The sequence below is a fragment of the Perca fluviatilis genome, chromosome 13, assembly GCF_010015445.1.
Source record: "Perca fluviatilis chromosome 13, GENO_Pfluv_1.0, whole genome shotgun sequence".
Taxonomy (NCBI): Eukaryota; Metazoa; Chordata; class Actinopteri; order Perciformes; family Percidae; genus Perca; species Perca fluviatilis.
Window position 1 is genome coordinate 34,286,964 of NC_053124.1, and position 25,000 is coordinate 34,311,963.

At 42.2% G+C, this 25,000-nt stretch overlaps 1 protein-coding gene across 1 annotated transcript in view; it reads right to left on the minus strand.

Annotated features, from left to right (window-relative positions):
• The window catches only part of LOC120570952 (semaphorin-6D-like), a 132,620-nt gene that overhangs the window by 77,824 nt on the left and 29,796 nt on the right, over positions 1-25,000 (minus strand). The window contains exons 15-16 of the mRNA XM_039819639.1: positions 10,452-10,510; positions 8,578-8,637 (exon numbers count right to left, since the gene is read on the minus strand). Coding sequence (XP_039675573.1) covers positions 8,578-8,637; positions 10,452-10,510 — 119 coding nt within the window. The remainder of the gene's footprint in view (positions 1-8,577; positions 8,638-10,451; positions 10,511-25,000) is intronic.

The following is a 25,000-nucleotide window of genomic DNA, read 5'->3' on the forward strand; positions in this document are numbered from 1 at the left end:
CCCGCAAGCTACGTATTGCTGAGCTCGATTCAGTCTCAACTCACAAGGTTTCTTACACTCAGCAGTCGGGCAGAGCTTCTTGTCAAATGGATGAGTTGCATTTGCATCTTTAGAATGATCGAGGTGAGAGAGAAGAGGATCTAATGGAGACATCCAGAGCTCGATTAATAATAATAAGACACACATTGAAATATCATTAATAATACGAATACACACACACACATAGACATTACCATTAATATTACACACATATACATTAATACACACCATACACACACATACACATTATTAACATACACACACACACACACACTCCGCCTGAGCTGACATTTATGCGGCAGTCATCTACACTGTGGTGTCAGGGTTTGCAGGCACCCAGGAGGGAATGCAGCTTTTTTAATGTGTGTGTGTGTGTGTGTGTGTGTGGGTGTAGTGTATATGGGTAGAAAAGAGAAGGTGGGTTTTTCGTGAGAGTGAAGTGGGGTTGCTTGGCATAACAACTTCCCACTGTACAGGATGGAAGGTGTGTGTGTGTGTGTGTGTGTGTGTGGTAAGGGTGTGTTTGTTGTGTGTGGTGTGTGTGTGTGTGTAAGTGTGTGTGTGGTGTGTGTGTGTGTGTGTGTGTGTGTGTGTGTTTGGTGTGGGTTGTGTGTGGTGGTGGCTGTGGTGTGTGGTGTGTGTGTTGTTTATTGGTGTGTGGTGGTGTGGGCTCTGTGGCCTGTGTGTCTGTGTGTGTGTGTGGGTGTTTGTGGTGTATGGGGTGGGGCGTCTGTGTGTGTGTGTGTGTGTGTATCCAAGCCTTAATGTCGAGTCCTGTTCCAGAGGATGAACAGTTCAGAGGACTGGTTGTTCCAGCTTGCCTGAAATACACAAAAAACGTAATAATGAAGTCTCATCTCCAAGAGACGCGGTCCTGAACGCCTGATGGGAAATCTGGCTTCCTTTAATTTAATTTAAATGTCACTCTCTTCTGTTGAGCATAACACCCCTAACACTTCAATTAGACAGCACGCAGCCGCTTAAGAGTCCTGTAAATGCAAACGCCCCACCCTCGTGTCATTAAAGACAGAAGGAGCCTGTGTTGAGCCGGTGACACGTCATGGTCTCCGGCTAACCCAAATACGCTCCCAAAACCACTTCTCGTGTCCTACAGAGGGATGAAGGTTAACGAAAGTGAATCACCTCACTCTGGACATTCATGCATGAGAAGACTTTTCCACACTGGACACAGGCGCCGACAAAAACATTCAAATGTAACTCAACAGCTGGCAAACAATCACAGTGAATTGTGGATGCACAAGAAACAAGGCCTTACACAATGTTTTTGCCACTAACAGACTCAGATTATTATTCTAAGTGTCTGGACAACATTATGGAAAGGATCCCTACAGAGATGGACCTTTAAACCTTCTTTGAGACCTTTCTGTTTAACCAGAAACAGTCTAAGTCGCTAGCGCTAAACCCACCAGACTCCATTTTAAAAGCCATACTTTGAAGGCTGTATAGTGCCAACATATTCTCACATGTAAATCAGTAAACTGTGTGTTTATTTCAATCAAAACTAGAGTTGTGATGGTTGGTAAAAGTGGAAAGACGCACCCAGAACGCTCATAGTTTTATTTAGTTTCTGCCGACTTTTGAATGAAGTGTGTTTTACGATGCTTAAATTACTGTTTATTTACAGGAGTCTGGTGGGTTAGCTTAACACAATTTCGCCGGATGTTTGATGTTCAAAAAAGGATCTTTACTCTTAACAGAAAGGTTGACCCTTTGAAATCCTTTCCATAATGTTGTCAGACACTTAGAATAATAATCTGAGCCTTCAGCAGCAAAACAGCACTTCTGTGAAGGTAAATACAAGCTGGACAATTACTATTAACTTACACTCAGCTTGTGTCTCTGCGCCGCACTCAGAGATCTCTGGCCAATACTGACCGATGTCAAAGATTGCTGTTCCCATCAGTCACTTACACAAAAACATAGGGACATAGGGTCCAGGTTGAAAAAACGGTAGTTACCCTCTTTAAGGCCTCGACACAACAGGGGCTACCAGCATTTTAAAGGTAGTATCGGAGGCTTTTTCAGATACTGGTATCTCGAGATGGGAACATATTTAGGCAATTCCTCAAATGGCCACTTTGAAACTGGCTCCAACCAAGGTGTAAACATTTTCTTTATAACTTTTCAATCATTCCCGAAAGAACCAAGCAGGCCTCGCCTCGCTGCACCATCCACATTTTCTTCAAAACTCGACATTTTCAACGTAGTAGCTCGCTAGCTTGTAGGAAGTTGTCCAGAAGAGATTAAGAATTTATAATAATTTTTAATTTATACTTTTATTGATCCAACAATGGGATAATAATAATACAAATATTACGGTAAATCCTCCATCACAATAGCAATGCTCCAAGGTCTAAAAGCGCCTGGCTTTTAAAGGAATGGGAGATGACACTCTGATTGGTTTATTGCATGTTAAGGCCAATCCGTTAGATCGCTAAAATGGGGCCCCTATAGCTAAGTCTCCCCCTTCATGACAACTATGGTAGAACAGAGGTCTCTTTGTTTGTTGTATAACTCACCCGCTCAATATAATTTCAGGCTTCACGCTTAGCATAATTAATGTTATAGCAGCGTAGCAAAGAACACGAAGTGTTTCTTGCTAAAAACGCATTGCTTTGGTCTGGCAGTAAGTTAGGACAAACACATGAGTTCAGCCCGGTCATTCTCAACTTTAAGGACATGAAACCCATTTTAATTGCTCATCATTACCCCCAGCAGCAGAATAGACTTCATTTCCTGGATCACCAGCACCCCAGTAATGTAAAAGGTCGAGACAGACAGCCACCATGTCGCCCAAGAAACTATCATATTTGCATCGCGCAGAACTTATTCGCACAATGTCAACTCTCATCTAATATAAAACTACCCTGTAATGGCACGCTGCAGCATAATGGCCAATTTATTTCCATTCAGAGCCTAAACTGATCACGCGTGGGCCTCCCTCGCACTGCATTAAATAACCAATTTGCAGCAAAAGCGCCATTACGGAAACAGTTCCCAGCCAAATGATGTCATTACAGTAACGGAGCCACTGATGGAGCTGCAGATACATTTTGGGGCACGCTATTAAAATATCCGTCGCCATTGTGTTGGAGTCCTTCACCGGCTGCCTGACACCATGACGCTTAATGCCTCAGATGGCATTATGGAGGAGAGCCTGTCAGCTCCGCTTCGTAGAACAGCACCGGGCGCCTATCCTAGTCCGGGCTTAAAGGTCCAATGACATGCTGTTTTTGATGCTTTTATATAGACCCTTTAGTGGTCCCCTTAATACTGTATCTGAAGTCTCTTTTATATAGGCCTTAGTGGTCCCCTAATACTGTATCTGAAGTCTCTTTATATAGACCTTAGTGGTCCCCTAATACTGTATCTGAAGTCTCTTTATATAAACCTTAATGGTCCCCTAATACTGTATCTGAAGTCTCTTTTATATAGACCTTAGTGGTCCCCTAATACTGTATCTGAAGTCTCTTTTATATAGACCTAGTGGTCCCTAATAACTGTATCTGAAGTCTCTTTTATATAGACCTTAGTGGTCCCCTAATACTGTATCTGAAGTCTCTTTTATATAGGCCTTTTAGTGGTCCCTAATACTGTATCTGAAGTCTCTTTATATAGACCTTAGTGGTCCCCTAATACTGTATCTGGAAGTCTTCTTTTATATAGACCTTTAATGGGCCCCTAATACTGTATCTGAAGTCTCTTTTATATAGACCTTTAGTGGTCCCTAATACTGTATCTGAAGTCTCTTTTATATAGACCTTAGTGGTCCCCTAATACTGTATCTGAAGTCTCTTTTATATAGACCTTAGTGGTCCCCTAATACTGTATCTGAAGTCTCTTTTATATAGACCTTAGTGGTCCCCTAATACTGTATCTGAAGTCTCTTTCACTTTCACCACTAAGGCCTATATAAAAGAGACTTCAGATACAGTATTAGGGGACCACTAAGGCCTATATAAAAGCATCCAAAGCGCACCATGTCATGGGACCTTTAAGTCCGATAACATAGGTAAAACTGTCTGATGTTTCCTGGAGCCCTAGAAGAAGCCCCCCCCCCACGCCCCCCACCATCGCTCCACCCCTGTTAATCTCTGCATATTTAAACCGGAATTTCACAACGAAAGCGTGAAGAATAAGCATGCTGCCAAGTGTGTCTGCAGGGCCTTTTCATTGTGTTATGGAGCCATTAACTCCGTGGGTAATCCCCGCAGGCGTCAATAAAATCTGAAATTTAAACGCCACGGTTAATCAGGACACAATTAGTGCGCGTTTAAGAGATGAATCAGTGGAAGCGAGTCAATGAGTCGATGCTGCTGCTGCGCCTGTAATCATGTCAGTCAGTCAGGGCTAATCGCTGCACAGCGAGACGTTTTCCGCCTGCAAACTCATATTTATGGAGAGGGAACCATTGTTTTATAACCTGTGACTGCAGGCTCTTTGTTTCGCTTCCCCATCCCGCTGCTGTTGAGTGATTAAAGAGGCAAATTAGAGGGTTGAGGTGAAGCTATATTGCACAGCAGCTCCACACAAACACACCTGAGCTCAGCCTGTGTGGAAACATGAATCATATTTCTGTCGTTTTAACGGCTCTGTAACTGTACGTACACACCGCAGAGCAAAGAATCTCTGGCCGCCCGTGTCGAGCACACTTGTCAAAAAGTACGGGGAAACTTTTGGACGCTTTGGCCGCCCTGACGTGGCAGCGTTCAATGTTCAACACACGATTGAAGACAAGGCACAAGCAGCCACTGCACGGCCAATACACTGACACTAGAAACCTTTTATAAATGACATATATAATGACAGAATTTGTACTGGTTGTTGGTTGCGGCGGTGTCCGTTAGCAGTTAGCTCGCTCGTTAGACGCTGACCTGCAGCAGAATGCAGGCAGAGCGAGCAGCCGCCAGCTGTTGATCCGGCACAGCGACACGACCGAAGTTAATATGTTTTAACTAACTATTACAACTGTTTAGTCAGTACTTTTAGCTAACTATGTCAACTGTTCAGTCAGTACTTTTAGCTAACTATGTCAACTGTTAAGTGAGTACTTTTAGCTAACTATGTCAACTGTTTAGTCAGTACTTTTAGCTAACTATATCAACTGTTTTTAGCTATGTCAACTGTTCAGACAGTACTTTTAGCTAACTATATCACCTGTTTTTAACTAAGTCAACTGTTCAGACAGTACTTTTAGCTAACTATATCAACTGTTTTTAGCTATGTCAACTGTTCAGACAGTACTTTTAGCTAACTATATCAACTGTTTTTAACTATGTCAACTGTTCAGACAGTACTTTTAGCTAACTATATCAACTGTTTTTAACTATGTCAACTGTTCAGACAGTACTTTTAGCTAACTATATCAACTGTTTTTAGCTATGTCAACTGTTCAGACAGTACTTTTAGCTAACTATATCAACTGTTTTTAACTATGTCAACTGTTCAGACAGTACTTTTAGCTAACTATGTCAACTGTTAAGTGAGTACTTTTAGCTAACTAGGTCAACTGATTATTCAGTATTTTTAGCTAACTATATCAACTGTTTTTAGCTATGTCAACTGTTCAGACAGTACTTTTAGCTAACTATGTCAACTGTTCAGACAGTACTTTTAGCTAAATATGTCAACTGTTTAGTCAGTACTTTTAGCTAACTATGTCAACTGTTCAGACAGTAATTTTAGCTAACTATGTCAAATGTTTAGTCAGTACTTTTAGATAACTATGTCAACTGTTCAGACAGTACTTTTAGATAACTATATAAACAGTTTTTAACTATGTCAACTGTTCAGACAGTACTTTTAGCTAACTATATCAACTATTTTGAACTATGTAAACTGTTCAGACAGTACTTTTAGCTAACTATATCAACTGTTTTTAACTATGTCAACTGTTCAGACACACCTCTGATTTCAGGTTTACTCCAGTTCACAGACAAAGGTCGTTTATCAAGGTAGTGCCGATTCTTTTGAAGTTTACAGAGTTTGCATTTCCTTTGTTCTAATCTAGTCTGGCCTAGCAGGGAGTGGCTCCCCAAAAGGCAGAAACAATAGGTCTCCATGTGTGGAGACAAGGAGCTTTCTCCAGTATGCTAAATGACAGATATGACCTGATGGTTCTTTAGAAGCTAGAGAGGGTCTCAGCCAGACAAATACTAATTAGTGTAGTTACTTGATTAGATTTAGCTGCAGGCTACATTAAACATTTTTTTTAAAACATAAGCATGGTTTTAACTTTTTACAACCTAACAACTGTTAAGTGAGTACTTTTAGCTAACTATGTCAACTGTTTAGTCAGTACTTTTAGCTAACTATATCAACTGTTTTTAGCTATGTCAACTGTTTAGTCAGTACTTTTAGCTAACTATGTCAACTGTTCAGACAGTACTTTTAGCTAACTATGTCAACTGTTTAGACGTGACTTGACATTTGATTGTAACTTCCACGCTGAATGTAATGAGAGGATATTAAATGCATTTGCACGTTGTCACCAGACTTCAGTGGGCTCATGTCTCAGCTCTCTGGCTCTCAGAGATCCCGTCTTGTTTTTTAAAAAGGTACTTCTCATTCTAGTCGTCCGACAGGACCACATTTAGGTGCCAGGTGAATGTAATTAACTTCAGCGGGAGAATACAAAGCGAAAAGCTCCCTAAGCTCCAAAGACTGCGCTGCTCTTTAAAAAAGAAAAGATTCCCATGGACGTCAGTGTTTAGTTTTGAAGCCGTAGCGCCTGATTGGATCAGATCAAATACAAACCTGCAACACGTCCACTGATGCAAAACAACCCAAACATGACAAGGTCAAACTGAGCAGCTTGATCGACTTTGAAGAGGTTCAAAGACGCGGGATAAAAGACGTCACTCAGACGCGGGTTACGTGAAAGTGTTTCTTGGTATGTGGTGAAAAAACCAATTAGTTTATCTTTAAACTTTTACTTTCCCTTAACCCAGTGGTTCTCAAACTTTTTTCATTAATGTACCCATTTTGAATTGTTTCTTTAAGCCAAGTACCCCCTGACCAGCGCCATTTTCAGTAGAAAAAAAAAAACTATATAAACAGGAACAGTACAGCGCTGTCAGCGATAGATTTACTTTAAGCATTTAAATGCTAATGAGAAAAAGAGACAAAACTGTAAAAAAGACAAAAACTTGGAAATAGATGGTAGAAAGAAGGAAGGAAGTAAGGCAAGAAGAGGTCAAAATAGTATCAAAAACTTCAAAAACATGACATAAGAAGAAAAAAGCGAGAAACTTGTAAAAAGTAGAAGGACAGTAGAAGGAAGGAAGGAAGGATGGATTAGGTCCAAAGAAGGCGACACAAATGTCACATTTTTGGTAGAAAAAAGAAAGTCTACATTTTTGTCGAATTTATACCAATTATTTTTTTTGTCACTTTTATGGCATATTTTTATTATTATTTTTGTGAGTTTTTAACAAGTTTTTTGTCGCTTTTTCCAAAAAAAATTGTGTCGCTTTTTCCAATTTTTTTTTGTCACTTTTTTTTTAACAAGAGAGAAGAGCGGGAGGAAGAGAGGAAGGAAGAGAGGGAGGAAGAGAGACAGAGAGAGGAAGAGAGGGAGGAAGAGAGACAGAGAGAGGAAGAGAGGGAGGAAGAGAGACAGAGAGAGGAAGAGAGGAAGGAAGAGAGGGAGGAAGAGAGAAGAGAGGGAGGAAAGGAGAAGAGAAGGAGGAAGCGAGGAAGGAAGAGAGACAGAGAGGGAGGAAAGGAGAAGAGGAGGAAGAGAGGAAGGAAGAGAGACAGAGAGAGGGAGGAAGAGAGAAGAGAGGGAGGAAGAGAGAAGAGAGAGGAAGAGAGGGAGGAAGAGAGGGAGGAAAGGAAAAGAGAGGAAGGAAGAGAGGAAGAGAGAGTCTACCAGGACAAAATTCCTCAGGTAATCTGGAGTTGATGTATTTTGGATAATCATCACTGTTGACTGTACTTAGTTTTTCTGGGTCGAAATTTCAACATTTTGTTCTTTTTCTACACGTTTCTCAATGTTTTTGTCGAATTTATACCAATTATTTTGTATATTTTGTGGCACTTTTATGGCGTATTTTTTTGTGAATTTTTTTTATAAAAATTGTCGTTTTCCAATGTTTTTTTTTGTCACTTTTATTTATTTTTTTAGTTTTTATTTACTACAATTTTGTCAAATTGATTACCAAGATCACGTACCAACTTTTTTAGTCCAAACACACATACACACGCACGCATGGACACACACACACACGCACGCACGCACACAGACACACACAATTACAGACACGCACGCACGCACAAACGCAAACAGATACACACACACACACACACACAAACACACACAAAAAAAAAAAAAAAAAAAAAAAAAAAAAAAAAAAAAAAAAACACACACACCTCAAACATTTAGCTATGAGTGCATTTTAAAAGACACTTTTTCATTACAAGGACAAAAAAGTAGTTAACAAAAGAAAAAAAAAACAGACTTAAATATGGACCTTTGGCAGTGTGTGTGTGTGTGTCACAAGAAGAGTTCCCTACCGTAGGCGGAGTCAGCTGCAGCGCCGGCCTCCTGGTTCCGCGTGGTCGCCATCACGTCGGCTGCACACAACACAAACAAACACGACCACGGTCACATCATGCACACCCCCCCGCTGGCATCAAACCTCAATCCTACATCCTGGACTTACATACCTTTCCTCTGCACGGTCTATACATCCTGAACTTTTGCATCCCAACAGCCTCTTTCTTTTCCTAATGTTAAATAGTTCTGTGTATGTGTTATTTCTTTCTTTATTAATTTTTTATTTCATATTAATTTGTAATATGTCTACGTATCATTTAATGGTGTCGGTTCGATAGCGGTGTCCGGTTCGCAGTTCATCAGTATAAAGTAACGTGCACTAACCACTTACTGCCGTGGCGCCCACTTTCGACACCTATGTTAAAACGCTTACTGGAAATGACGAGGGGGATGAGCGTGACACATGGCAGCTGATTGGACGAACACGCCGCGTGGGTCTTGCTGCTCCCGCGAATCTCAAAACGGACTCTTAATGGCGTCTCGATCTGAATACGATCTCGTATTTTACGAAAACAGTTCACCGAAACGTGTCTCTGAAAACATTTTAAGCGAGAAATAGGCCGTGCAGTTGTCTTCATTTCAGATCGACGAAGGTCAGTTTAAAAGATTTTCGTTAAGATTTTGAGCGGGCGCCGAACGACCCTCCTCAAAGGCGCGTCGCGCTGCTGCTGCGCAGGTCAGGCCGAAGTTGGAGGATCGCGCCCGTCGTTTTGACAGATATAAGAATGGACCACCAGATCCCGGTGTCTGGAGGGAGACCAGTGAAGGATGTTAGAAGTTCTCTTCCCGGTGCTGGCTGAGCTTTACTGAGCAGCCTCCAACTGAGGTGAAGACGTAGATGTGACGTGACGGCAACCTGTCTGAAAGTGTGAAGTCTTCTGGTAGCTGGCCCGAGAGAAATCTCAATCACTCCCAATCTTACAGAGGAGAGCCGGTAGGTATATGTAAGGAGATAACATAGGCACAGGCTAATTACTGATAATAAAATTATTAAATTATAATAAAAAAAAAAAAAAAAAAAAAAAATTGAGTTTTTTTTTTTATTATATAATTTTTTTTGTAAAAAATATGATAAAAAAAATTTATATTTTATAAAAGCGTCTGCTACGAGCCATAACGTGAGGTACAAGGTAATGGAGCCTTTTATACATTGTCGTGTTTCTTTAGAAATAAACAACGGACAAATAGAGTCTTTAAACCCTTCAGACGTAAAGTTATTCGCTGTCAAAGTGACGCCAAAATGAATGGGAGTCAATGGGATGCTAACGGGAGGTGATCGCTTTGTAGCATGAAAATGGCGCCATAGGAGGTTCGAGTTCTGAAGCAAAGCTTACCCCCCTTGGTCGTGTATAGTCTGGTGTGTGGGAACATTTTGGATTTCATGTTACCTATGATGAAATAAAAGAATATATAGAACTGCCACTGTGTGCATGTATTGTGCAACATGCATTCAATATGCTGATTTTAGCTATATATCATATGCTGAAGTATAGAAAAACTTCAGAAAAAATAACAAGAACCGTGCAGAACCGAAAACGGTGACCCTAAAACCGTGATAGGAACCGAACCGTGGGTTTTGTGAACCGTACCACCCCTAGTATGCACCAACAAGTGCTACTTACTTACTTGGCAATGCATTGAGTCTGAGTCTGATTCTACAGCAAAAAAATGCATCTATCTCCCTAAAAGTTCCCCCCATCTCATTTATTGTGCAGTTTATCGCCCGTATGGTTGCTGCAGTCTTACAATCCCCTGGCGTTACGCTGTTTACACCTCACATTAGAACCGTTATCGTCCGTTTAATGGCTGTAAAACGGCGAGTTTATCTCACCGCGGCAGCTGTCGGGGTGAAGCGAGTGGTCGCCCTCGATGTCCTGTTCAAACCCGGCCCTGCGGAGAGACAGATGGAGGGAGGGAGAGAGGAGAGAGGGAGGAAGAGAGACAGAGAGGGAGGAAGAGAGGGTGGAAAGGAGAAGAGAGGGAGGAAGAGAGGGAGAAAGAGAGGGAGGAAGAGAGACAGAGAGAGGAAGAGAGGAAGGAAGAGAGAAGAGAGGGAGGAAGAGAGGAAGGAAGAGAGACAGAGAGAGGGAGGAAGAGAGGGAGCAAGAGAGACAGAGAGAGGAAGAGAGGAAGGAAGAGAGAAGAGAGGGAGGAGGAGAGGAAGAAAGAGAGACAGAGAGAGGGAGGAAGAGAGGGAGCAAGAGAGAAGAGAGGGAGGAAGAGAGAAGAGAGAGGGAGAGGGAGGAAGAGAGGGGAGAGAGAGGGAGGAAGAGAGGTAGGAAAGGAGAAGAGAGGGAGGAAGAGAGGGAGGAAAGGAGAAGAGAGGGAGGAAGAGAGAAGAGAGAGGAAGAGAGGGAGGAAGAGAGGGAGGAAAGGAGAAGAGAGGAAGGAAGAGAGAGACAGAGAGAGGAAGAGCGACAGAGGGAGAGAGGAAAGGAGAAGAGAGGGAGAAAGAGAGAAGAGAGGGAGGAAAAGAAGAATTTAAACAAACGAAAGAATAAAACATCCAGACACATCGCCTCATCTCATGCCGGTTGCCGTGGGTTACAGTTGCCCCGGGAAATTAATCGATGATCAGCGTATTCCGGAGTTAAGACACCGTTAATTAGATGATGTCACATCCAGGGGGCGGAGCCAAACATTGTAAACTTTTGGGGGGCGGAGCCGGACGTTGTAAACTTTTTGGGGCGGAGCCAGATATGTGTGGGCGGAGTCAGACATGTGTGGGCAGAGTCAGATGTTGTGAACATTTGGGGGCGGGGCCAAACGTTGTAAACGTTTAGGGGAGGAGCCAGATTATGTCACATTTGGGGGCGGAGCCAGACGTAAACTTGTTCTGCTTCTAAGTCCCATAACATCGGTAAGGTTGCTGCGTTGATTTGCCGCAACCAATCAGAGAGACCGAGGGGAACTGACACAAAGTCAAAGTAAAGTTAAAACCCTAAAAGATTCGGAGGCTTTTGGAGAAAAACATTCGAGGCTGGAGACCCGGAAACATTTCCTTTAAAAGCTGAAGAGACAGCCGACAGATTCATCCTTCTTGGGTCATCCAATCAGTGATAAAGGAATGCAACATTTCCTTCGTCCAATCAGAAGACAAGACAAGTGACAAGAGGCGACCGTGAGACACACCGAGAGTGTGTATCTCGCTGTATATCTCGCCGCGGCTCCGGTAAATGAAGCCATTTACTTTCCCGGCGGTGTCTCCGTCTCTCTGCTGCCGTTTACGGCCTCTTCCTCTGTCGCCATACGACCTTCACGTCAGTTTTAAAAGGGGCAACAAATCAGGTTTTTACCGCCACGCTGCACAAAACGACCGGCAGTATAACAGCGGTGTCAGAGACCCCATTCTCAGGAAACAGAAGTCACAGAATACTAAAACCTCTCGGCATAGGTCATCTTTTAAATATCCAAAAATGCTGCAAATTCTCTATACTTGGCAGAGAGAAACAAGCCTTTGTTCCTTCGAGCCATTTTTATATCAGAATTATGGGTTTCTTTGACCCAAAATACACCATAGTAACATGAATGCGTGGTTGTACGTTGTATGGAAGCCATGTAACATTGTTGGCTGGTAAAATTAATGATTACTTTCATTGAATTGTGGGTGTTTTTTATTTTCATCAACTGTGAGCCACTCAACATCCTCTGATCTGAACTTAACAGTCAAAATAATCCACAATTTCTGTTTTATTAACTAAAAAAATAAGTATTATGTCATTTAAATTGTCTTTATTGACCCTGTTTTTAAAAACGCGTCGGAAAAAGTGACAAAAACGTTGGAAAAGAGCCCAAAAAAAGTTAATTTGACCCGAAAGGACAACGAGTTCACGTTCAAGGGATAATGTGCATTTCCTCAGCACTAATGTCATCAGTGCAACAACAGAATCCTTCCATAGTCGTCAGTCTAAAGATACAGAAATACTGTTTCCATTCACAGTTCTGCTATGTCTCCTCTGTGTCTTTAGCTGCAGACTGTTGGAATCCTTTAAAGTGACATACAGCCATACGTTACGCCCCTATTTACGGTTCTGCGTTGAATTCACGGCTCAAAAGGGTTGTACTTAGTGTCTTCATTAATCATAAGTGTGTTTTGGGCGTAACATGCAATCAACCAATCAGGTGCGTTTGGACCTTGGAGCATTGCTGTTACGATGGAGGATTTGCACCGTAATATTTTTATTTGTAATCTTCTGCGTGTGTGTGTGCTGCTGTGTGTCCCTGTGTGTGTAAGAAGCATAGTGTGCACGCTGCTGTGCACGAGCCTCGGAGCATTTTACTAATGCTCTTTTAAAATAACAATGAAATGCTGCGTTATTGACTTTAGACCAGGTTTTTGTTGGTCAATGGCGCGATCACTTCCCGCTGCCTCAAGATAGCAATACTCCCAGAATGCACCTGAACACACCTCCCTGTAAGACCAGCACGCCCAGAATGCACCTGAACACACCTCCCTGTAAGACCAGCACACCCAGAATGCACCTGAACACACCTCCCTGTAAGACCAGCACGCCCAGAATGCACCTGAACACACCTCCCTGTATGACCAGCACGCTCAGAATGCACCTGAACACACCTCCAGCACGCCCATGGGCCACAGATGGGCGCAGGTGCATTTGCAATTTAATAGACGTGGGTCTTAAACTAGCAAAGACACTTTTGGCTGTGGGAACATAGGGCTGTGGGACCATTGGGCTGTGGGACCATTGGGCTGTGGGAACATTGGGCTGTGGGAACATAGGGCTGTGGGACCAGAGGGCTGTTGGAACGTAGGGCTGTGGGACCATAGGGCTGTGGGACCATAGGGCTGTGGGACCATTGGGCTGTGGGACCACTGGGCTGTGGGACCACCATTGGGCTGTGGGAACATAGGGCTGTGGGACCACCATTGGGCTGTGGGAACATTGGGCAGTGGGACCACTGGGCTGTGGGACCATTGGGCTGTGGGACCATTGGGCTGTGGGACCATAGGGCTGTGGGACCATTGGGCTGTGGGACCATTGGGTTGTGGGAACATAGAGCTGTGGGAACATAGGGCTGTGGGAACATAGGGCTGTGGGAACATAGGGCTGTGGGACCATTGGGCTGTGGGAACATAGGGCTGTGGGACCATAGGGCTTTGGGAACATTGGGCTGTGGGAACATTGGGCTGTGGGACCATTGGGCTGTGGGAACATAGGGCTGTGGGAACATAGAGCTGTGGGAACATAGAGCTGTGGGAACATTGGGCTGTGGGAACATAGGGCTGACCCCGTTTTGGAGCGTATCGACATGTATATTTTATGGTTGAGGTATTAAAACATGATTATCCACTGTTAATTTCACTTAAATCTTGCTCAGAGACACCCACGAGCCAAATCAAAGTCAGCCAGAGTCTTTTCATGATTAATTCACTCCCAGAAACAGACACAAAAGGCAAAATATTTGGCGAGGCTCCAGGGGAACCGACTCCAAAACAGCGTTGCTCGGAGACAGACGCATTCATCAGTGGGATCAGGCTCAGCCCACGTCCCGGTTTTTATTTGGCACAAAGTGTTTCCATCTCCGTTTATCACATTACTGTCTGTGAAAGCGAAAGGGACATTTATCCAAACTTCTTCTTATAGGATACAAAAAAGGGACAAAATGAGATTGTTAGTCTTCACCTGCTCATATTTTAGTTTTTATTTTCTCTGCGTGAAATACGGACGCTTGGTCAGGTGTCTTTGGCATTGCTGATGGTGCTAAAAGTCTCCTTTATCGTCAGATCTAAACGTGCTCTCTACATACTACTCTCTACTGCTGTCTCTCTACATACTACTCTCTACTGTTGTCTCTCTACTGTTGTCTCTCTACTGCTGTCTCTCTACATACTACTCTCTACTGCTGTCTCTCTATATACTACTCTATACTGCTGTCTCTCTACATACTACTCTCTACTGTTGTCTCTCTACATACTACTCTCTACTGTTGTCTCTCTACAGTTGTCTCTCTACATACTACTATCTACTGTTGTCTCTCTACTGTTGTCTCTCTACATACTACTCTCTACTGTTGTCTCTCTACATACTACTATCTACTGTTGTCTCTCTACATACTACTCTCTACTGTTGTCTCTCTACATACTACTCTCTACTGTTGTCTCTCTACATACTGCTCTCTACTGCTGTTTCTCTACATACTACTCTCTACTGTTGTCTATCTACATACTACTCTCTACTGTTGTCTCTCTACATACTACTCTCTACTGCTGTCTCTCTACATACTACTCTCTACTGTTGTCTCTCTACATACTACTCTCTACTGCTGTCTCTCTACATACTACTCTCTACTGCTGTCTCTCTATATACTACTCTCTACTGTTGTCTCTCTATATACTACTCTCTACTGCTGTCTCTCTACATACTACTGTCTACTGCTGTCTCTCTACATACTAGTCTCTACTGCTACTTTTTTTATTCGCTTCCTGCTTCTTACAGTGCAGACGCTCTATTGCTTGCTCCTGCTTCTGCTTGCATATTTTTGCTGATAATCTTGCTTTTCCTCTGAGAGAAACTATGAGCAGCGGCTCTTGGATAGTTATAAATCACTGGACTATACATTTTTTGTAGACATAGTAGGCTATTGTCATATTTGAACATTTTTCTGCGTGAGCGTGGCCTACCAATAGCTCAAGCCTGTCCTAAAGTGACTGTAGCTAAAGCTAATTAGCAGCAAGATGCCACCCTTCTCCATAGAGGACTACTACAAACTCCTTCAGAAGATTGCAGTTCTGGAAACCAAAATTTACCGGTTAGAAGTAAACGTGGAAGTGAACAGATCATGTGGAAATGACACCACTTTACCAGTGACCCAAAACAATGGACAAAAGCATGCTAACACACGGCTAACTAGCACCAGCAAGACCACAAAGAAACAAGAGGGCTGTGGAACGGATAATAAATCAACAAGCGGCAGTCCTCCCTGGAACTCTTTTGGTGCAAAACCTAAGAGTAAATAATTTTCCTGGGAAATGGGAGGACGACTAACGGGCAGAGCACAGCGCCCTGAGATTTGTGATACGACCGGCCGGCCTGCATTATCATCCAGGCAGAGCGCCTCTTCAACCCCTGTACTTAGCAGGACACAGTCGTGGACAGCTGCAAAAGGGAAAATCAGCAACAAAATGCCTCCCCAATAACTGACTGTGCAGGTGAAGAACAGATTTGCTCCACTGCTGCAGGACCCTGGACATGACCTGGATTACGTCTCATTGTCACACAGCAGGGTAAGGACTGAGAGCAATTCTAAAAGTAAAAAGCTACAGGGAAAGCTAATGACTGGGCCCCAAACTCTGATTGTGGGTGACTCTGCTGTGAAAGATATAAAAAGCAGTAAAAACACCAAAATACTCTGTTTTCCCAAAGATATGGTGTCTGACTTGGCCCAAAGAATCCAGGATATCATAGCAGCACACCCAACTGTGAAGAACATTATACTGCATACAGGGTCAAATGATGTTGTAAAGCAAGAGTCTGAAGTGCTGAATCGTGACTTTATGAATGTGCTGAACACAGTCAGCTCCCTAAACGCAAAGGTGTTTATCAGTGGCCCTATACCACCAGTCAGAGGAGGAGCTGAGAGATTCGGCAGACTGTTGGCACTGAACAAATGGCTTTCAACTGCATGTACCAACAACCATTCTCTGCAGTTCATTGACAATTTTAACATTTTCTGCAGACATCTTTTTAAAGCAGATGGACTATTCCTTAACAAGCCAGGAGTAAAGCTGTTCACCTCTAGCCTACTTTACTTTCTGCGCCACACATCTGCTCCCTTGGCCAAGGACATGAGACAAGATGAACCAAAACAAGAGGAAGACACAACAAAGTGCGGCAGTGAGCCACCACAGCCCCCACCTGAGCAAAGAATTGACCATGGGAGACCAAAGAGCAGAGATGAGAAATCTCAACACCCCTTCTCACCCGTCCAACACTCCTCAAACCCCTTGGACAACCACGACAGCTTTGAGGACCTCTTTAAGGATACGTCGCTCTCCCCTCTTTCCCCCATACCCATGTTGGAGTTCACTGACCAGATGAAGCAGCTGGTAAATGCTGGAACCAAGTATGCCCCCCTTCCTTCTCCCATCGTAAAACGCCAGGCACCTCTGCCCGCTCAAGGACGGCAGTAAACTCCTTCTCCCCAAACTGATAAGGATACTTGTGTGCAAAAGGCAACAAGCATTAACTGATATGGGCCGGGTCCAGGCTGCTTGCCTAGTAGCACTCATGACTCTTTCCAAGACAAGCCTGGGCCCAGCGTATTAGATTCTTCCACAATTTATGTTGTGATAGGTAATAGAAAAAGAATGGCGAATAAGCACGTGACTGCAAACTTTGCAAATTTAGCATCCATTCCTCGTCAGCCACAGTATGTCCCAAAAAATGAAAACGCACTAACACTAGCCCTACTAAACGTTAGGTCTTTGGCGGGAAAGTCATTTTTAATCAATGATTTTATTATCAAGCACAATCTTGATTTTATGTTTTTAACTGAAACCTGGTTGGACCATAATAACAGTGCTTCTGTTCTCATTGAGTCAGCCCCCCCGAACTTTAGTTTTATGAGTGAAAATAGAGTGAATAAGAAAGGAGGTGGAGTCGCCATTTTTTTTAATGACTCATTCCAATGTACGCAATTATCTTACGGAAATTTTGCTTCTTTTGAATATGTGGCTCTTCAGCTAAGATCCTCCCCTCAAGCTCTACTTCTAAATATCTACAGGCCACCTAAATACTGTGCATCCTTCTTTGATGACTTTACTGAACTGCTGTCTATAATCTGTATTAACTTTGACCGTGTAATTATTGCTGGTGATTTTAACATTCATGTTGACAACCCCCAGGACCGAGGGACCAAAGAACTGTGTTGTGTTTTTGAGAGCTATGGACTGACTCAGCATGTGACACAGCCCCATACAATAAGGGGCACACTCTGGACTTGATTATCTCCAAGGGTCTGAACATTTCCAAGGTTGTGGTGACTGATGTTGCTCTCTCTGATCATTCCTGTGTTTTCTTTAACGGCACTATCTCTGTGCCCAAAAGTGTTCAAACAAAGTTAATCAGAAAACGGTATATCACTGAAAACACCAGTGAATCATTCATTCAGCTTTTCTCCTCTACACCCACCCTCACTGGGGCCTCAGTCACTGAGCTTGTAGATAATTTCAACTGTAAAATTACGAACGTTATTGATGCTATTGCTCCCACTAAGGTCAAAGCTGTCTCTGGTAAGAAAAGATCTCCATGGAGAAATTTTATAGTTGTGAGAACAGAAAAAGAGAGTGTCGAAAAGCTGAACGCAGTTGGCGAAAAATTCTAATCTCCAGGTCCATTATAACACTTATAAAGCGAGACTTCGCATTTATAATCTGGAACTAAGAAATGCAAGGCGGTCCTTTTTCTCTGACATTATTGCCAGAAACAATAATAATTCACGTGCTTTGTTTGCTACTGTCGATAGATTAACTAACCCTCCAGTACCAGTAGCATCTGAACTGTTGTCTACCAAGGCTTGCAATGACTTTGCCTCCTTCTTCACAGACAAAATTCAGAAAATTAGACAAAAGTCAGTGCTTCCATATCAAGTACACGATATGTGTTGTCACAGTGTGCACGCAAAACAAATTCCAACATGACAAAATTTCATACGATCAACCTTAAAAACCTGGAGGACATTATACAACATCTGAAAACCTCCTCCTGTTACCTTGATATTCTACCAACGGGTGTTTTCAAAAATGTTTTGAATTGTTTGGCTTCTGATCTTCTACAGATTGTAAACACATCTCTGCTCTCAGGTATCTTCCCACAGGCCCTGAAAACTGCAGTCATCAAGCCACTCCTAAAAAAGAACAATCTAGACACGACACTAATGAGCAACTATAGGCCAATATCAAACCTTCCATTTTTAAGTAAAATCATAGAAAAAGTGGTTTTTCAACAACTCAACCTTTTCTTATCGCTAAACAACAGTTTTGATGCCTTCCAGTCAGGTTTTCGACCACACCACAGCACTGAGACGGCTCTTGTTAAAGTCTTTAATGACATCCACTTAAACACAGATAGTGACAAAATTTCAGTCTTAGTATTACTTGATCTCAGTGCTGCATTTGATACGGTAGACCATGACATATTGCTTGACTGATTGGAAAACTGGGTTGGTCTTTCTGGCTCAGTACTAAAGTGGTTTGAATCCTATTTAAAGAATAGGGACTACTTTGTGTCTATAGGTAATTATACATCTGAGCATACAAATATGACGTGCGGAGTTCTGGGGCCTCTTCTGTTCAACATCTACATGCTTCCACTGGCTCAGATTATGGAAAACAACAAAATAAGCTACCATAGTTATGCGGATGACACCCAAATTTACATAACCTTATCGCCAGGGAACTATAGCCCAATACAACAATTAAATATGTGCATTGAACAGATTAATGATTGGATGTGCCAGAACTTTCTTAAATTAAATGAAGAAAAAACGGAGGTGGTTGTTTTTGGAGCAAAAAAGGAACGATTGAAAGTCAGCGCTCAGCTTCAAACGACAATGTTAAAAACAACAGACAAAGCCAGAAATCTTGGTGTAGTCATGGACTCAGACCTAAATTTTAAAAGCCACATTAACATAATAAAAAAATCAGCCTATTACCACCTTAAAAATATATCAAGGGTTAAAGGACTTATGTCTCAGCAGGATCTGGAAAAACTTGTCCATGCTTTTATCTTCAGTAGACTTGACTACTGTAACGGTGTCTTTACAGGTCTCCCCAAAAAATCAATCAGACAGCTGCAGCTGATTCAGAACGCTGCTGCTCGAGTCCTCACTAAAACCAAGAAAGTGGATCACATCACTCCAGTACTGAAGTCTCTACACTGGCTTCCAGTGCCTCAAAGAATTGATTTCAAAATACTTTTACTGGTTTATAAATCACTAAACGGTTTAGGGCCAAAATACATTTCTGATCTGCTACTACACTATGACCCACCCAGACCTCTCAGGTCGTCTGGGACAGGTCTACTTGTTGTCCCCAGAGTCAGAACTGAACAGGGGGAAGCAGCGTTCAGTTTTTATGCTCCACATATTTGGAACAAACTCCCAGAAACCTGTAGGTCCGCTCCAACTCTCAGTTCTTTTAAATCTAAGCTAAAGACCTATCTTTTTGATGTTGCTTTTCTTTAAATAACCTATTTTATTAACTATAATTTCTTATACTGCACTGTAACTTTTATTCTTATACTGCACTATCAATTTTATTCTTGTCTTTTAATGTTTTTAATTTGTTTATTAATGTTTTTAAATTGTTTTTAATTGTTTTCTTACTGCTCTTTAATGTTTTATGTAAAGCACTTTGAATTGCCCTGTTGCTGAAATGTGCTATACAAATAAAGCTGCCTTGCCTTGCCTTGCCTTACTGCTGTCTCTCTACATACTACTCTGTACTTTTGTCTCTCTACATACTACTCTCTACTTTTGTCTCTCTACATACTACTCTCTACTGTTGTCTCTCTACTGCTGTCTCTCTACATACTACTCTCTACTGCTGTCTCTCTACATACTACTCTCTACTGTTGTCTCTCTTCATACTACTTTCTACTGCTGTCTCTCTACATACTACTCTCTACTGTTGTCTCTCTACATACTACTCTCTACTGTTGTCTCTCTACATACTACTCTCTACTGTTGTCTCTCTACTGTTGTCTCTCTACATACTACTCTCTACTGTTGTCTCTCTACATACTACTCTCTACTGTTGTCTCTCTACATACTACTCTCTACTGTTGTCTCTCTACATACTACTCTCTACTGTTGTCTCTCTACTGTTGTCTCTCTACATACTATCTACTGTTGTCTCTCTACTGTTGTCTCTCTACATACTACTCTCTACTGTTGTCTCTCTACATACTACTATCTACTGTTGTCTCTCTACTGTTGTCTCTCTACATACTACTCTCTACTGCTGTCTCTCTACATTCTAAGAGTAGTATGAAAGTGTAGGGAGGTTGGTTGGGGGGGGTGGATGGGTCAAATAGCACAGGACTTTCACCCAGGAGCCCGGGGATCGAGTCTCACATGTCCAACCGATCCGTTCTTCTTTTCCTAAACGCAACCCGTTGTTGTCCCGCCCACCCACAACCTTTCCTTAACTTAAGGGGCCGTGTTAATTTCACGAAATTCTGCGAGATCAGGTTGAACCTGGTCTAAAGTCAATAACGCAGCATTTCACTGTTATTTTAACAGAGCATTAGTAAAATGCTCCTAGACTCGTGCACAGCGCGCGCACACTATGCTTGTTACACACACAGGGACGCACAGCAGCACACACACACACACACACACACACACACACACACACACACAGCAGCGGCACCACACACACATGCAGAAGATTACAAATAAGAATATTACGGTGCAAATGCTCCATCATAACAGCAATGCTCCAAGGTCCATAACGCACCTGGCTCTTAAAGGGAATGTGTGTGTGTGTGTGTGCGCGTGCGTGCGTGAATGTGCGTGCGTGTGTGTGTGTGTGGTCTTGAAGTATTTCAAGGCAACAATTACAATGATTGTGTTTTGGCACCAAGTTCAAAAGAAAGTCTCAAGTCAAGAGAAAAGTTTCAAGGAACGAGGGCTGGTCCATTAGCCGGAGATCTGACATCACACCGAAAGCAAAGTGTTGCATCATGGGAGTTTACAGGACCTGCACACACTTCTCTCCTTTTTTTGCAACCATTTACACTAAACCGTGATTACATTTCACAGCCTCTGAAAGCTGTTAACACCTCGGTGCTGAGAACAGGGAAATGCAATCTGGCAACGACAAGCAGAGGAATGTAACTAAGTACATTTACTCCAGTACTGTACCTTTAAGTACCAAATGTTGAGGTACTTGTACTTTACTTGAGTTTTTTCTTTTCATTCCACTTTCTACTTCTACTCCGCTACATTTCAGAGAGAAATATTGGAATTTTTTACTCCGCTACATTCATCTGTTCCAGCTTTAGTTACTAGTTACTTTAGTTACTCCGCTACATTCATCTGTTACAGCTTTAGTTACTAGTTACTTTAGTTACTCCGCTACATTCATCTGTTCCAGCTTTAGTTACTAGTTACTTTAGTTACTCCGCTCCATTCGTCTGTTACAGCTTTAGTTACTAGTTACTTTAGTTACTCCACTACATTCATCTGTTACAGCTTTAGTTACTAGTTACTTTAGTTACTCCACTACATTCATCTGTTCCAGCTTTAGTTACTAGTTACTTTAGTTACTCCGCTACATTCATCTGTTACAGCTTTAGTTACTAGTTACTTTAGTTACTCCACTACATTCATCTGTTACAGCTTTAGTTACTAGTTACTTTAGTTACTCCGCTACATTCATCTGTTACAGCTTTAGTTACTAGTTACTTTAGTTACTCCACTACACTCATCTGTTACAGCTTTAGTTACTAGTTACTTTAGTTACTAGTTATTTTAGTAACTCCACTACATTCATCTATTCCAGCTTTAGTTACTAGTTACTTTAGTTACTCCACTACATTCATCTGTTACAGCTTTAGTTACTAGTTACTTTAGTTACTAGTTACTTTGGTTACTCCGCTACATTCATCTGTTACATCTTTAGATACTAGTTACTTTAGTAACTAGTTACTTTAGTTACTCCACTACATTCATCTGTTCCAGCTTTAGTTACTAGTTACTTTAGTTACTAGTGACTTTAGTTACTCCACTACATTCATCTGTTCCGGCTTTAGTTACTAGTTACTTTAGTTACTCCGCTACATTCATCTGTTACAGCTTTAGTTACTAGTTACTTTAGTTACTCCACTACATTCATCTGTTCCGGCTTTAGTTACTAGTTACTTTAGTTACTCCGCTACATTCATCTGTTACAGCTTTAGTTACTAGTTACTTTAGTTACTCCACTACATTCATTTATTCTCTCCCTCTCTGTTTCTCTCTGTCTCCCTCTCTCTCTCTCTCTGTCTCTCCCCTCTCTGTCTCTCCCTCTCTTTGTCTCTCTCTGTCTCTCCCTCTCTCTCGCTCCCTCTCTCTTTCTCTTTCTGTCTCTCTATCTATGTCTCTCTCCCCTCTCCCTCTCCCTCTCTCTCTCTCTCTCTCTTCCTCTCTCTCTCCTTACTTACAGCTCAGCCCACGCTGGTGGAAATGTGGCTCCGGAGGGAGAAAAGGATGGTGATGGAGAGATAGAACAGGATCGTGATGGAGAGAGAGAACAGGATGGTGATGGAGAGATAGAACAGGATGGTGATGGAGAGAGAGAACAGGAGGGTGATGGAGAGAGAGAATGAGTGATAAGGGAGATAAATATTGAGCGACTGCGAGGGCGGAGGAGTTAGCAAACAGAGTGAGGTGGAGAGAGGTAAATATAGAGCGAGGGAGGAGAAGAAAGCAGAATGATTTCAGAATAAATCCACACATAGAGCAGCGTTTATTAAATATGATTTAAATGTTGATTGGTGTTTTCTCTGGGTGTGGAAAAGGAAGATGTGCACCACACACACCGTAAATGTACAGTAACATACCGGCAGCAGCTTCACCAGTATATATATATACAGTGCCTTGCGAAAGTATTCGGCCCCCTTGAACGTTTCGACCTTTTGCCACATTTCAGGCCTCAAACATAAAGATATAAAACTGTAATTTTTTGTGAAGAATCAACAACAAGTGGGTCCCAATTATGAAGTGGAACGAAATTCATTGGCTATTTAAAACTTTTTTAACAAATAAAAAACTGAAAAAGTGGGCGTGCAAAATTATTCAGCCCCTTTACTTTCAGTGCAGCAAACTCTCTCCAGAAGTTCAGTGAGGATATCTGAATGATCCAATGTTGACCTAAATGACTAATGATGATAAATAGAATCCAGCTGTGTGTAATCAAGTCTCCGTATAAATGCACCTGCTCTGTGATAGTCTCAGAGGTCCGTGTAAAGCGCAGAGAGCATCATGAAGAACAAGGAACACACCAGGCAGGTCCGAGATACTGTTGTGGAGAAGTTTAAAGCCGGATTTGAATACAAAAAGATTTCCCAAGCTTTAAACATCCCAAGGAGCACTGTGCAAGCGATAATATTGAAATGGAAGGGAGTATCAGACCACTACAAATCTAATGGGCGACCCGGCCGTCCCTCTAAACTTTCAGCTCATACAATGAGAAGACTGATCAGAGATGCCCCAAGAGGCCCATGATCACTCTGGATGAACTGCAGAGATCTACAGCTGAGGTGGGAGACTCTGTCCATAGGACAACAATCAGTCGTATACTGCACAAATCTGGCCTTTATGGAAGAGTGGCAAGAAGAAAGCCATTTCTTAAAGATATCCATAAAAGTGTCGTTTAAAGTTTGCCAAAAGCCACCTGGGAGACACACCAAACATGTGGAAGAAGGTGCTGTGGTCAGATGAAACCAAAATCGAACTTTTTGGCAACAATGCAAAACGTTATGTTTGGCGTAAAAGCAACACAGCTCATCACCCTGAACACACCATCCCCACTGTCAAACATGGTGGTGGCAGCATCATGGTTTGGGCCTGCTTTTCTTCAGCAGGGACAGGGAAGATGGTTAAAATTGATGGGAAGATGGATGGAGCCAAATACAGGACCATTCTGGAAGAAAACCTGATGGAGTCTGCAAAAGACCTGAGACTGGGACGGAGATTTGTCTTCCAACAAGACAATGATCCAAAACATAAAGCAAAATCTACAATGGAATGGTTCACAAATAAACATATCCAGGTGTTAGAATGGCCAAGTCAAAGTCCAGACCTGAATCCAATCGAGAATCTGTGGAAAGAACTGAAAACTGCTGTTCACAAACGCTCTCCATCCAACCTCACTGAGCTCGAGCTGTTTTGCAAGGAGGAATGGGCAAAAATGTCAGTCTCTCGATGTGCAAAACTGATAGAGACATACCCCAAGCGACTTACAGCTGTAATCGCAGCAAAAGGTGGCGCTACAAAGTATTAACTTAAGGGGGCTGAATAATTTTGCACGCCCAATATTTCAGTTTTTTATTTGTTTAAAAGGTTTGAAATATCCAATAAATTTCGTTCCACTTCATGATTGTGTCCCACTTGTTGTTGATTCTTCACAAAAAATTACAGTTTTATATCTTTATGTTTGAGGCCTGAAATGTGGCAAAAGGTCGAAAAGTTCAAGGGGCCGCAAGGCACTGTATATATATATATATGTACACATATATAGTGTAGCATCAGCCTTTCAACATACAGCATTCACACTGCAATTTCTTCAGTGCCTGACTTTTTGCTAGAAGCTAACAACGTAGCTATGGCTGAACTTTGGCCTACTTTAGCATATAAACATTAGCTCACTAAGAA